We start from the raw sequence: 15,696 nt of genomic DNA on the forward strand, positions 1-15,696 counted from the left end.
GAACATGGGTGATTATTTATTGGTCTGGGGCAAGATTTTGGGGCAAGGGCTGAATGATTGACGCCCCCCGTTTTACCCCATGCACCCAGTTTACCCCCCTCCCCACCCACTTTACACACTCTTCACCCAGTTTACCCCCCCCCCCCCCCCTATTTTACCAGAAGTATTCGATTTCATTGCCAAAAAAATGAATTATAACCAACTAAAACGGATTATAATGATTATTTTAAAAACATAATAATCGATTCTAATGGCAAAATAATCGATTTCGTTGTCTGAGTTTTACATCTCAATGGATTATAATGGATAATAATTTTGTCTCGAGAATCCATTATAATCGATTAGAACCCATGGGCGCTTGCTGCGGGAAGCTTTTCTTACTCCGATAGAAGAGAAGTGATTTTAACAAAAGACACGTTTTCAGTATGTTTTCGTGCAATATTTGAAAAACTAGAGCAAAAATTGAATCATTAGTGCAATATTTGAAAAACTAGTGCAATGCTAGACTTTCAAATTTGAAAATAAAACACTCCTGCAATACTTCTTCTAGAACAATCAACCAATACAAATTGGAAAGTAAAAATCACGTCAGAGCGTGAAAGTATTTTTGAATGTGGGCATTTTGTTCAATTTTTTCACATGTGTTTTATACCAGAGAAGCATCAGTCTATATTGCGTTTCGAGTTTTGTTCAGATCTCGACAGTGGGTGTCTCTATTTGTTCACAAATATTCAGTAATATGCAGCTGTTGCTTTATCTACTACAATTTTTACTATATTTTTGTCTTGAAACTGTTAATGCATTTTATTAACAGATTTGTTGTAAGACTCCTATTTTGCTGGGCTTTTCACCGCTTAACAGCACCCGCACTCAGTAAAAAGAGAAAATAATCGATTATATCATAAATAAAGTAGTACTTTTAGCATTAATTATAATGTTTAAACTATTCAAAATCTATTATAATGATAACATTTTTGATGACTTTTTAATAAATAATAATCAATTATAATTGATTATATTTTTTCCAAAAATCTCTCATAATCTTTTATAATAGATTAAAATCCCTTTTTCTATCAAAATTTTATCTCACAAAAAATCTATTATAATGGAGTATAATTTAGCTATTCTGCAAGAAAGTACAGTAATAATCAAACTTAATGTAAGTCTAAACTATAAGCAGAGGCGGATCTATGATTTCTCGGGGGAGGGGGCGGATTTTTGAAAAAAATTGATATTATATTATCAGCACTGCTAACTAACTACAAAGACCCCATTTTGGTTTTAATTTTTCTGCGCCGATGGCAAAATTATGAAAAAACTGGCCAAAAAAAGCGTTTATAGACACATTTTGGATAATTTTGATCTAAAAATTGCATTTTTTGCCCCCCCCCCCCCTCAAAATTAGTATACGTTGGCGCCAAAGGCGCCTTTAGATGTCTTTAGACTCCGTCACCAAAAATGAATATCTCAAAATAGTTCAAAGTGGGAAACCCCAGCCCCCACCCCTAAAATCGCCCCTGGCTATAAATTCAAAATAACATTTTTTTTTGTAGTTCGGCAACGAACTGAAAAGCACACCAAACAAAACAGAAATAAAACGAAATGAAGCGATGACACAATTGTTGAATAATAAAGGATTATAATAAAAAATTGATTCTAAAGATTTTTCTTGTTTCGAAAACTAGTATCATTATAATCCATTTTTAATCGATTATAATCAACTCTTTTTAAAATTTATAGAGACTGAAAATTAAAATCTATTATAATCTATTATTTTCTGTTATGTGATCAAAGTTTTCAGAGTTTTATGTGATCAAAGTTTTCTTCCTTTAGGAGAGAGGAAACCTTGCGTTCTGATGGCCTTTTGAAAAGTGATTCGATGTGGTCGCTTCTAAGTCATTGGTGTCACAACAATTTGCCACTGGTTTAGGAGACCGGGAGCTAACATTTCGGTTCCACTTAACAAAATCTGGTATCAAACAAGTCTACAATGAACTTGCGAGAACCTTAGAACAGCGTTAAATACCTCTAAGCGGAATCTCACAAGGCATTTGCAAGAGCCGATTTGATGTGGTTTGTTTTCTGTCCCAAAAAGATTTGTTTCCCGCACCGAAATTCCATGGATAATAATCTATTATAATGGAAAGTTGTTGTCTAAAATGTTGTCATTATAATCCATTTTTGTTGCAAATATAGACCACGAAATCTGCTATATTGTCATTATAATCGATTATGTTCGTAAAAACTCAATCCATCATTTTCCATTATAATTGATTATAACGGATTATAATCTTTACTTTTTTTGCAAAATCATTTGCAAAACTTGCAACATTTCTGCGTCACTCACGGCCTACTCGCTTTCTAAACCTAGTCAAATTAAACCCCCTTCACTTTGACCCCCACTCACATTTCCCCTAACTCCCTCCCCCCACTCCCCTACAATTATTTCTACGCCCACCCCCATGTTTACTAAAGTTTACCCCCCAAATCCAACTCCCCATTTTGGGTTACCATTGAACTGGGACGGGGGAGGGGGTTTACTCAGTGCGAACAACACCTATTTATCCCCATTCTCCATTTCAACCCCCTCACACAAGTAAACGGGGGGGGGGGTAGGGAGAAACTAAGATAAAGGGAGGGGGGAGGGGTAAACTGAATACGGGTTGTCTGGGGAAGGGGGTTGATAAAAAAGGCGATGCAGTTTACGTAGTATAGAAAAATTAGAGAAAACTTAATTAAATGAAACCTTATGTGAAAAGTAAAAATTTATGAAACGTAATATGTAGCAGCTGCACAAAACAAGAAAAGAGGTAACTTCGAAAAAATTTGCAAAATGCATAAGTTCTCAAAAAGTACATTATAATCGATGATATATTATAATGATATAAATAATGATAGTGATATAAAAATACTAAGATTATAAATCATTTTTGATGGATTATAATCCATTATTTTTGTAATTTTATAGATACTGACTTTGAAATGACAATATATTCGATTATCATCCATGAAATTCCAGCGCGGGTTCGTTATCCAATCATATTCCAGATTATGTCCCATGGTATGTTAGAAAGCTCTCGAAACCCATAACAATCTTTAGAAGTAACAGTTTTAAAGTGGACAACACGTGACATCAGGCAGGTGAAAAGAAAAATTCCACCGTTTGTGCAGATGAAAAGAACTGATTTTTTTTTCGGTAAAATTTTGCTAGTCCTGTAAAAAAATCTCCAACAAAATCATGTGCAAGATAAATGTACCAGTACTACCGGAAACAAAAATCGAGATTTTGTTCTAGTACGGTTTTAGATGATAGTTTTTTGAAAATTTTATATCAGTTGCAGCAACACCCCGAGTCGAGATTTTTCACTTAATTTGAAACAAGATTTGAGCGGTTTGAGCCGTTTTTTTTTCAGACAATTTCCCTCACAATCGTGCTTCATAATGAGCGGTTTGAGCGGTTTTCGAGCGGTTTATCTAGAAAAATCGCGGAAGATTTGAACGGTTTTTGGGCGGTTTTTCTAGATAAACCGCTCAAAAAACGTCCAAACTTTGCGCGGTTTCTGAGCGGTGCTAGTTGATAAACCGCTCAAAAACCGCTCAAACCGCTCATTATGAATTTCCCGGGTTGAGGTCAGCGACTCATGTTGCGACCGAATTTCCATCATCCCGCCAATATAAATCAACATAGCTTATTTGGGTCGCGCAAATTCGCAGCATCACTAATTTGGGTTGCACAAAGTGGCATCATAGCTTATTTGGGTCGCGCAAGGTGGCAACATAGCTAATTTTGGTCGGGGAAAGTCGCAACATAGCTAACTTGGGTCGCACAAAGTCGGATCACAGCTAATTTGGGTCGCACGAAGTGGCATCATAGAAAAATTGGTTCGCGCAAAATCGCAATATAGCTAACTTGGGCCGCACAAAGTCGCAACCTAGCTAATTTGGGTCGCGCAAATTCGCAACATAGCTGATTTGGATCGCGCAAAGTCGCAACATAGCTAACTTAGGTCGCACAAAGTCGCATCACAGCTAATTTGGGTTGCACAAAGTGGCATCATAGCTTATTTGGGTCGCGCAAGGTGGCAACATTGCTAATTTCCCTCAAAATTGTGCTTCATAATGAGCGGTTTGAGCGGTTTTCGAGCGGTTTATGTAAAAAAAACGCTCAAAACTTCGTAGGATTTGAACGGTTTTTGAGCGGTTTAACAAAAAACACTGCTCAAAGAACGCGCAAAGTTTTAAAGTTTTTTGAGCGGTTTATCTAGAAAAACCGCGGAAGATTTGAACGGTTTTTGGGCGGTTTTTCTAGATAAACCGCTCAAAAAACGTCCAAACTTTGCGCGGTTTCTGAGCGGTGTTAGTTGATAAACCGCTCAAAAACCGCTCAAACCGCTCAATATGAATATCCCGGGTTGAGGTCAGCGACTCATGTTGCGACCGAATTTCCATCATCCCGCCAATATAAATCAACATAGCTTATTTGGGTCGCGCAAAGTCGCAGCATCACTAATTTGGGTTGCACAAAGTGGCATCATAGCTTATTTGGGTCGCGCAAGGTGGCAACATAGCTAATTTTGGTCGGGGAAAGTCGCAACATAGCTAACTTGGGTCGCACAAAGTCGGATCACAGCTAATTTGGGTCGCACGAAGTGGCATCATAGAAAAATTGGTTCGCGCAAAATCGCAATATAGCTAACTTGGGCCGCACAAAGTCGCAACCAGCTAATTTGGGTCGCACAAATTCGCAACATAGCTGATTTGGATCGCGCAAAGTCGCAACATAGCTAACTTAGGTCGCACAAAGTCGCATCACAGCTAATTTGGGTTGCACAAAGTGGCAACATTGCTAATTTTGGTCGGGGAAAGTCGCAACATAGCTAACTTGGGTCGCAAAAAGTCGCATCACAGCTAATTTGGGTTGCACAAAGTGGCATCATAGCATATTTGGGTCGCGCAAGGTGGCAACATAGCTAATTTGGGTCGCGCAAAGTCGCAACCAAGCTAATTTTGGTCGCGCAAAGTTGCAACATAGCTGATTTGGGTCGCGCAAAGTCGCAACATAGCTAACTTGGGTCGCACAAAGTGGCATTATAGCTTATTTGGGTTCGACAAAGTGGCAACATAGGTAATTTGGGTCGCGCAAAATCGCAATATAGCTAATTCGGGTCGCGCAAAGTCGCAACATAGCTAACTTAGGTCGCGCAAAGTCGCAACATAGCTAACTTGGGTAGCAGGAAGTCGCAACATTGCAACATTGGGTCGCACAAAGTGGCAACATTGCTGATTTGGGTCGCGCAAAGTCGCAACATAGCTAATTTGATTTGAGTAGCACAAAGTGGCAACATAGGTAATTTGGGTCACGTAAAGTCGCAGAATAGCTAATTAAATATTGTTTTAAAATGTTGCATAAACAGTATTTCCATTTTTCTCACAATTTCACGACGTAATCTAAAAACTGCATGATTTAAGTGCGCTCAAAAAATTTTTAAAATAAATCAAACAATTTTTTTTTGACTGGTATCATTTTTTGCAGAAAAATTGCAAAATCAAATCTTCAAAAAGAAGAAAATACTCTTAGAAAACTTAGATACGCAACAAAAAAGGACTAAACTGGTAATACAATCAAGGTTTTCAAAGAATCGAAAAATATTCGTTCGAAAAATGTGAGCACAAAGCTTTCTGGGTTTATAGCGTATTTGACAAATTTTAAGCGTCTTCTTAGATATATGAAACTTGAATGAGAACCATCCAAAAATGTGACTTGCACTTTTCCTTAAATAAAAGTCAACAATTTTTTCGTTTTGAGTTTTTCTTTTTTGTCAAGGCATCAAAGTTTTGTACGTACAAGAAAACCCAGTTGCTAAGCGTCAGCACCCACACGGATAATTTGCAATTTGTTTTTGGTGGTTTGCCATTAAAAAAAATTTTCGCACATTCCCACAGAATTACCCATAAAAAACAAAACTTTTGACCAGAAAGCTTGTACCATGAAAAATGAGTGGTAAAACAAATTTCTCACAGATTTGGTTTTTTCAATACTTATAAATAGCAAGAAAATCAGTTGTTGACCTGCAAAGAAAAATTTCTTTGCAATTTTTTTGATAATTTTTAATTTTTGTGCAAGTTATTTTGGGTCATGTAATTTTAAAGATCATGAATGAGCTTGCGATCATCAGAGAGTGAGAAACAACTTTTTTAATTCCTAGGTTTTTAAATTGAAGAAAGAATGAAATAACATGAATGAAAATACAATGAAAAAGACCATTTTTCTAATAAAAAAGTCACAATTTTTTTAAAGATGATTAGAAAGCTTCAATTTATTTTATTAGTCAAAAAACCGTTCATGAAGCCTTTGAAACAGTTTTTGATGTTTTTTAAAAATTGAAAGCTCAACATTGTTTCACTCACTCGATGTGCCAATGCAGAGTAAAAAATTTTGTTAAACTGTTCACAGTAGTGGTTTGAAAAATAGAGCAGAGAAAAATAATTAAGTGATTACGAATCAGGCAAAGTTCGGAACAGTATACATCTTTCAAAAGAAGATCAGCTTCTTTTTTCAATTCCTACGCAATTGATTAGTTTTTGTGAATTGTCTGATATTTGCTACAAAAGCATTTTCGTCAAAATATGTCACATAACAAACAAAATTATTACATTTTACCTTAAAAACAATATATTTTGCGTTGATAGAAAGTTTTTTGAGAGAGAAGAAACAATACTGCGTTTCGTACCAGGGCAACATTGTGCTCATATCAGGTTGATATCTTGAACGCTCCGAGACCCTTTGAGACTTCCGACACCCTTTGAAAGTCAGGTCACTAAAGACTTTTTATAGGAAAAGTTGTTTGATTTGTACAAACTCGACCATTTTTGACCGAGGAAGATTACTTCGAGCAAAATCGACTGAGGAAGGTTTTTTTGACCAAATTCGACCTAGGAATATAATTTCAACCAAGTTCGACCGAGGAAGATTACTTCCGCCAAGTTCGACCGAGGAAGAACACTTTTACCAAGTTCGACCGATGAAGATAACTTCAACCCAGTTCGACCGACGAAGATTACTTCCGCCAAGTTCGACCGAGGAAGAATACTTTGACCAAGTTGACCGATGAAGATAATTTCAACCAACTTCGACCGAAGAAGAATACTTTCACTAAATTTGAATGAAGAAGATAACCAAAATCCACCGACGAATAATATTTCGAACAAATTCGATTGGGGAAGATTACTTTGACCAAGTTTGACCGAGGAAGAATACTTCGACCATGTTTGACCGAGGAAGATTATTTCCACCAAGTTCGACCGAGGAAGAACAATTTGACCAAATTCGAATGAAGAAGATAACCTTACCAAAATCGACCTAGGAAGAATATTTCGGTCAACTTCGATTGGGGAAGATTACTTTGACCAAGTTTGACCGAGGAAGAATACTTCGACCATGTTTGACCGAGGAAGATTATTTCCACCAAGTTCGACCGAGGAAGAACAATTCGACCAAATTCGAGTGAGGAAGATAACCTTACCAAAATCCACCGACGAAAAATATTTCGAACAAATTCGATTGGGGAAGGTTGCTTTGACCAAGTCTGACCGAGGAAGAATACTTCGACCATGTTTGACCGAGGAAGATTACTTCCACCAAGTTCAACCGAGGAAGAGCAATTTGACCAAATTCGAATGAGGAAGATAACATTAACCAAAATCGACCTAGGAAGAAGATTTCGACCAAAATCGAATGAGGAATATAACCTTAACCAAAATCGACCTAGGAAGAATATTTCGGCCAAATTCGAATGAGGAAGGACACTTCGACCAAGTTCGACCGAAGAAGGTTACTATGAACAAGCTCGACCGAGGAAAAACATTTCGACCAATTTCGACTGAGGAAAATCGTTTCGATCAAAATCAACTGAGGAAGAACATTTGACCAATTTTGACCAAGGAAGATAAATTCAACCCAGAAAAATGTTTTCACCAAAACCTGAACTTCAATAAACATATATATTTACTCATTCACATTGATGGGGGCTACTTAACAATAGATCTGTTGATGTTACTTTGATTCAGGTCAAACTCTAAATTAAAATGCGTTTATATCGCACTCTGTGCAATCAATTTTTTCTGGCTCGCTCTTTTTTGTCCAATGAGCAGTTTTGAGTCTCAATATTTTGCTCGCATCTAAGACAAGATTTTTGTGTGTCAGCGCTGGAAAAACTCCTTCGCACACTACTGATTACATCAAAAGTATTCTTAAAACAATTTTTTTGTACAAATTGAAAACTGGCACAGACAACAACACTCATCTTTGGACTGCCAAACAGACACTATAAACTACATATCACTGATAAAACTCATAAAAATGTTAAAATCAGAGTCCATTTTTTTTCACAATTTGAACCATCGGGCTCGATTCCGTTCGCAATTTGTTCGGCTTATTTCTTCCAGAAAAATGGGCCGTAGGGGCAAAGGGCTGCCTCATCCTCGGGCGACAACGGGACTCGGTCGCAAAACTTCTGCCAGTCGCATCTAAATGCGGCATCGATGAAATCTCCGAACACCTTCCATTCGATCTCCCAGATGTCAGTCTCTTCCAGCATCAACTCATCATCTTCCTCTTCGTCGTAGTCGTCTCCTCGTTTGTCGATCGCACCAGAGAAGTAGTACTCTTCATCGTAGTCGAATTCGCCACAAGCTTCTCGGAAGGCGTAGAAATCTTGGACCTGGAAACACGACAAAAAACTAAACACCTATTCTCTCGCTATTCAAACTCGGATCCATTCAAGTTTATCTATAATTTCAAAAAAGAAGCAAATTAAGAAGAACAATATCAAAAAATTCATTAAGATCTGTAGAGAAATTCTCCTATTAGCTCATGACAACTGGGAAAAATTACCAAATATAAATAAACATTCTTCGGTGTTACTGATGTTTTTATTATCAAGCCTACATTTTTTTTTCAACATATATCGGGCTTAAGTCAACTTGGTCCCTCGAATTCATATAACATATCCATAAACGTACCAGGTAGAAGAGCTCGACCAACTCGACAATGGGACCCAGCTCCTTCTTCTTCAGACAGACCTCGTCGTCTTTCTTCGGTTTCTTCATCACTTCCTGCTCTGGAACTGTCTCTTCCACCACGTCCTTCACATCTCCCACTTGGTCGACGACCATTCCAGATCCGGGCGAAGGTCCCACTCCTCGCCGTGCCATGTGGTCCCTTCTCGCTTTCTCGGCAACGCGGTTTCGCCTCATCACTCGGTTGGGATTGGCTGGAAAAAATGGAGGTCGATTATTTTGTTGGAAAACCAAAAAAAAATGTTTTCATAAGTTGCATAGGTTTTAACTGATTCGAAAATTGTTTCAGACAGCATCTCACAAAAATCTAAGAGAAATTGGGAAAGCGTTCCATCAAATAAAAAAAAGGTTTTTTTTTGGGTTAGTGGCTAACATCAAGGACATCAATTCAATTTAAGCTGTTTTAAATAGATAAATCACTGTGTTAAAAAAATTTTGTCAACTGGAGGTCATATTGCACACGTTTTATCAAACAAAACTTTCAAATTAATTGATTTTAAAAGCATATTCACCCTTTTACTCATTGTACGCCTTTCATTGTGAAATTTTTGGAAAGAAATATGCAAGCAAAGAAGCAAATAATCTCGATTTGAATGAGAAACAGAAAAATCTTATGAACTTTATTTATGAATTTAGATATTTTAATAAAAGCGTAACTTACCATCGATGAAAGCCACGACCAGAGCGAGAAGCGTGACGACTAGAAAAATTCTCATTTTTTATCGGACTGGATTTGATCAACTATTGTCGGAGAAAAATTCGGCTCAAAATGATTTTTACCTGTGGCTTGTGCTTCTCAATAACAATGAAGGCGTTTAATATTTTCATCACGCTCAAGAGGTTCTTCACATTCAAAGTTGACCTGCGTCATATTTAATTGGAGGCGCTTTTTGAGATCTTAGACGTCAGAGCTGAGATACGAAAATGGTTATAGTTTAGACAATTTATATACATGTTCGTACTTTACTCTCAAATACCAATTGTACTTTAAAGGTTGAGCCAAAAAATGAAAAGTTCACTCTTTTTGAATGCTTTCTTATGATTGCTATAAAAAAAGAGCTGCCCTGGCCTAAAGCTATCAAAAATGTGTGAGCCATCATCAAAAAAGTACTTTTCAATCGATAAAACATGTTTTTAAATGGAACTTACGAAGTGTTTGCATTTGAAGTATTTGATACAACTGAATCATTTTAAACTAAAATTGGCGATAGCATTCGCTATGTGTCAAGCCCATCCTAGCTTTGACTACTGTGATTTTCACTACACATTGTTCTGCTCATTGAAAAATTGCAAGTTTCAATTAGAATTAGTTGGATTATCGCTCGATATCAACGGTCGGCCAAATTTGGACACTTTTGTAGGGTTATATGATGCATATGAATGGTACATATGAACCATTTTTGACAAAAGATCGGCGATGGCGTTTGCTATGTGTTAAGTACATCCCAGCTTTAAATCGATTTACAATGTAAAATCTCTTTTCTATCTCTATCGCAGACTTTTTGCATAGGAAAATCATTGGTACTCAAAAGTGCTGTGTATCTCAAGACACATCATTTTGCTCATTGAACAATTACGATTTCCATGTAGGAATAATTGGATCATCGCTAGATACCATCGCTCGATATAATCAATCGCGCGGCCAAATAAGGATCTTTTTTAGGATTGAGACTTACTTATTATATAAAAAATTCAGTGTACATGTGTTTCAAATTTCACGATGGATCGGCGATGGCAACTGCTGTGTCACTCACTTCCTAACTTTTATTCGAATTACAGATTAAAATCTCTTTTTTATCTCTATCTCAGGCTTTTTTTATTAATCAATCATTGGTATTCAAGAGTGCAGTGTGTCTCACTTCCCTGTTCAATAACAAATTTCAACTAGGTCGGAAGTTCATTTGCCTGAAACAAATTTAACAATTAAAATGACCAGAAATTTTATTAACCAGGACCAATAATTAGGACCCCAAAAATTGGAATTAGAAAGATTTTTGTATCGTGTCGTTACGAGGCTAAAGTGTGCACTGGATAGGCGCACAATTTTGTGTCTGTATGTTTCTAGATTCCACGGACAAGTCTTTAAACATGTTAAAATTTTGTCGGAACGGTCAAAGAAAGAAAAGAACAAACGAAGAACCAAGTGAGCGTCCTTGTTGCAGAATCAGCTTACGATGCACAAAATGCACAGTTTGGCCTCGTAATGGCCCCTTGTTGCTAAGCTAAGCTTAGCAAGATCCTAAGTAGGGGGTCTTCTGCTTTTTGGGAGGAAAGTTTCGTTCGTTTACAAAATCCTAGGATGAGGGTCCTCGAAAAAATTAGGGACCCTTTCCTAGGATTATGCTTTTACGTGAGGACCCCCCCTTAGGAAGGACCCCTCCTTAGGTCCCGGGACACGATACAATACTACTCACAACTTTGAGATATACATTTTTTGTCTGACGGACCCTTCGGGGCCAATTTATATTAAGGCTCTTTTTCCTTGTTCCACCCCACTCAAACATGAACTTTATGGTCTAACGACTGGTTTTACATGGTTAATTATGATGATTAAATATGCTTGTTATGGCCTAAATATTCTGCACGTCAATTTTCACGACAATAGGACAAAGTGAACAATAACTTCAAATATAAAAATTTGCAGTTGGGGGGGAAAGGAAAAAGAGCCTATACTAATTTTGAGGGGGGAGCGCGCGCCAATAAATACCCAATTTGTTGGTCAAAATTTTCCAAAAAAAGGGATTAAAATGCGGCTATTTTTCCTTCCCCTCCTCCTCACCTCACCTAAGCGTCAATTTTATGGTGTAACGAGGGGTTTTGCAAGGTTAATTATGCAGAACAAATATGTTTGTTATGGCCTAATTAGCTCGCAGGTCCATTTTCGTAACATTCGGATAACGTGAACAAAATTTCGTAGTACGATTTTGCAGGTGGGGGGGGGGGGGGGGGGAGGGTTTGGTTGGAGGAAAAAGAGCCAAAAATGCCTTTTAGTGCTTTAGGAGATCTCGGAAAATCAATTTGGTTTATCAAAAAAACTGTCGACAAAATTTTTGAAATTTTTTTGAAAATCCCCCCTCTCGAAAAAATCCTAGATCTACCCTTGATTTCAACTAAGAGCATCAAAGTATTATAAAAAATCAAGTGTTATATAGAAAACTTGTTAACAATGGTCATTCTGAAATTCAAAATTCGAAGCTGTTCCAGAAAAAAATTACCCTAGATCAAAGAGTTATTTGTATCTATTTCTTACAAACACGGATTAATACCGAAAACCATTAAGCGTGCTATATAGATGCTCAGTAGTTATACCCTTCCTGGAAAAAATTCTTTCTATTCAATCTTGAAAATGGTAGAAATTAACTTGTGTCGTTAAAAGAAAATGTATAGATATTAAAACACGTCAAAGTTTTCCCAAGTCTAATGGTAATTTATGAAAATATCCATCCAAAACTTTTTGGTCACACTTCTATTTTCTTCTATATTGTGACGCTTTTTTCTTTTTTTTTCTGTCTTTTTGTTATTGACTTCAGGGGTGGGGAGAAGTTGGGCTAAAGGGGGGCTTCTTCGCTTCCACTGTCACTGTACTTGGGTTTTTGAGGTGCCCCAAACACCACAGCGTCATCGTCCTCGTCATAGTAATGGTCTTCCGATTTCATTGGAATTTTCCGACTTCCACTCGTCGACTGAGCCGCTTCGTTAGCCTCTTCATTTTCCGAACCGTGGTAACTTTTCCGAATGTTTGAACCACGTCGGTTCGTGCTTCGCATAACTTCTCCAGTTGTGTAGTCGCTTCTTTTGACTCGGTAAATCACGTTAACCACTAAGATAATGATCAAGAAAAGAACGAAAGACGACAAGGTCAAAAGAGCGATTTCCCACGACTCGAAGTTCTTTCGGATTTGACTTTCGACGTCTTCGTAAGTTCGTCCTTTGACTTTTCCGAGAACGCGCCAAATTTCCCCACCTGCGCAAATCAATCCGCCGACTGTGACCTGGTTCTTGATGAGGTTAATGTTTTCTGTAAAAGAATAAAAAAATTAGAATTTTCGGACAATTTTTAACTTTTTCTTAAGTCACAAAAAATGAAAGTGTTTAGAGAGCCATTTGTTGTCTGACCAGTTATGTCAGACCTATCATTACAGGGGTTTCGGCTATTTCGAGGAGTTTCTCAACTCTACGCCCCCCCCCCCGTCACCTGAGAAACTAAACAAATGAATTGATTGTTAAAATTTTCCGATTGTTATAAAAAATGACATACAGACAAATTAATTCATGGCAATAACATGGGTCTGCGTATCTATTCTCGTGTAAAAATGCTCGTTACACCATAGAACTGATGTTCATGCCAGGTGAGGGGAAACGGAAAAAGGGCAAACGCTTTTTTTGATCCCACAGATTCAGTTTTGAATAGAGTTTCTGCTCCGAACTTTCGCCATATTACTTGCCAAGACCTTTTTCTAACTATTTCCCCCAATTGCAAAAAAGGGATAAAAATAGTTTGTTACTATTTACAAAACACAGAGATGGTTACATATTTCAAAATAAGTACCATCCTCTATATGGTGAAAAACAAGAGTTTGCATTTCATTAGTTATAAAAATAAAGACCAAAGCTTCTAGCGTTTTAAATCGGAGGTTATATTCGACTTTTTCTTTTCACTAATTATTTGTTTCCATAAATATTTTTTTTACAACCATATCAAAAAAAAATTATTTCGAATGAATTTAACGAACACTCCTGATCTATGTTAAAAACAAGCAAATGAAGCTTAACCCAAAAAATCAAAATATTGATTTGGTTGCCGGCATAAACATAAATTATTTTCCTTTTAAGTCTTCGTCGCAGTAGACGGGATTTCCGTCAAGTGACACGGCAACGTGCTGGAATGAGACGTCTCGGAAATACCACGACTCAATTGTGGTCAAGTCGTTTTGCACGAGGTTGATTCGTTGCAGCGAGGGGAGGCCAGCGAACGACTCCGGCTCAATATAGGAAATGAAATTGCCAGAGACATCAATTTCTTCCAGCTCACGTAGGCCGATGAAACTCATCCTGCTCAGTTTTCTGTAAACAAAAAAATGAAAATATAACCAAAATAAGCAAAACACCTAATGTTTGAATTATGATACTTTTCTTGCCAAAAGTATCAAGTTATATTTTCAAAAAAGAAATGCGGACCGCTTTTTTGACTTCCGATTGATTGGTTTTTTATTCAATTTTTTTACTGAATAAAATTGAATAAAATTGAGTTATACTTAACTAATCTATACTCAGCAAAATGCGAACTACTTGAATAGAACATACGGCGAGATAAAATCGGACTTGTTTTGATTGTAAACTTCCCAATTCACTTTTAGGCCAAAAGTTTCTATGCTTTTTTTCACTTTTCATTAGTGTTTTCTTTATCTTTACCCTCAATTAACCCCGTGCAGAAACACTACAAATCGAATTGAGTTTCAAAAGGTTTATCATATCAAAAACTACGATTTGTACCGACCCGGAACGAGGTCTCAGAATTAGGTTCGGACTTTGAAAGTCGCGCCGCGTCCGGATGATGACCGAAGTTGCTTATTGGCTCCGAGAGTTTGAGTCTGGAAGCGCAGGTCACAATTGTTCGCAAAAAAACTAGACATGCCAATTTTTGGTTGCGATTGTCTGGACATAAGTCGCAGACATCGACCGGGAAAAAAGCCGCGTTTTTTGCTCCTTCATCATCAATTTTGTGTCACGGTCGCTATTTTGATATGGGAAATTATGGTAAGTTGTTATTACTTACTGGAGATTATTATTTATAAACAGCAACTTCTTCGCATTGCATGGAATGCTGGTAACCGGCACGTAGTCATAATCAGCATCAGCACAATCAATCACTAATTTTCCATCATTGTCGTTCTCACATGTACACTTGTTCGGACAACTGCCGAAAGTTACGTCGCCAGATACGAGCTGAGCCACGACCGAGAGGACGAAGACGAGTTGGAAAATTCCAGGTAATCTATTATGTAATACCACATCCATTTTTTGCATGGAAAAATTGAACTAAGATTGTGAATTGATAACGGTTTGACAGATAGTTATAATTAACAAAGTTGTCTTAAATATTTTCTAATTCAATTTCAAATTACTAGTTTGCAGCAAGGCTGTAAAAAAGGTACGTCTGAAAATGGTCCGTCCAAAGCTTTTAAAGGTGAGTTATACAACGCAAGTCTTAAAGTAAGCTTTGGCGAGTAACGATTTCTGTAATAGCAAATGCCAATTTTGGTATGTAACAAATGGCATGTTTAAGAAAACACGTTGAAACGCATTTGACAAGTGCGTTTGTTGATTAATTTATGAGCTGTTGGTAAGTTTGGACTCAATTTGAAAATGATCTCACGAATTCATCGCTCAAAATAAAACTATAGAGAACTGGGCTCTAAACCTCAAAATTGCGCAGAGGATATCTCAAAATTTGGGTCAGCAGTGGGTCGAATTCCTAAGGAAAAAAGGCCAACCCACCCCCTCCTAAATCCGCCCCTGCAACGTATTAATTTTCTGAAATAATTCGACTTTCGAACTCAATATAAATCGAAACATTTCTTTGAAGTTTCGTATTTACGTTTTTGTCGATCTTTTGTG

At 37.2% G+C, this 15,696-nt stretch overlaps 2 protein-coding genes across 2 annotated transcripts; both read right to left on the reverse strand.

Moving 5' to 3' along the window:
• Nucleotides 1–8,245: 8,245 nt before the first annotated feature.
• On the reverse strand, nucleotides 8,246–9,875 carry LOC134855281 (uncharacterized). Its single transcript, XM_063871760.1, has 3 exons — nucleotides 9,740–9,875; nucleotides 9,022–9,272; nucleotides 8,246–8,720 (listed from the first exon to the last, which is right to left on the reverse strand). The coding sequence occupies exons 1-3, from the start codon at nucleotides 9,792–9,794 to the stop codon at nucleotides 8,433–8,435; spliced, it is 594 nt and encodes a 197-aa protein (XP_063727830.1). The 5' UTR covers nucleotides 9,795–9,875; the 3' UTR covers nucleotides 8,246–8,432.
• Nucleotides 9,876–12,408: 2,533 nt separating this feature from the next.
• On the reverse strand, nucleotides 12,409–15,457 carry LOC134855226 (uncharacterized). Its single transcript, XM_063871683.1, has 3 exons — nucleotides 14,855–15,457; nucleotides 13,904–14,142; nucleotides 12,409–13,096 (listed from the first exon to the last, which is right to left on the reverse strand). The coding sequence occupies exons 1-3, from the start codon at nucleotides 15,103–15,105 to the stop codon at nucleotides 12,627–12,629; spliced, it is 960 nt and encodes a 319-aa protein (XP_063727753.1). The 5' UTR covers nucleotides 15,106–15,457; the 3' UTR covers nucleotides 12,409–12,626.
• Nucleotides 15,458–15,696: the final 239 nt, after the last annotated feature.

This window comes from Symsagittifera roscoffensis, chromosome 10 (genome assembly GCF_963678635.1).
Source record: "Symsagittifera roscoffensis chromosome 10, txSymRosc1.1, whole genome shotgun sequence".
Lineage (NCBI taxonomy): Eukaryota > Metazoa > Xenacoelomorpha > Acoela > Convolutidae > Symsagittifera > Symsagittifera roscoffensis.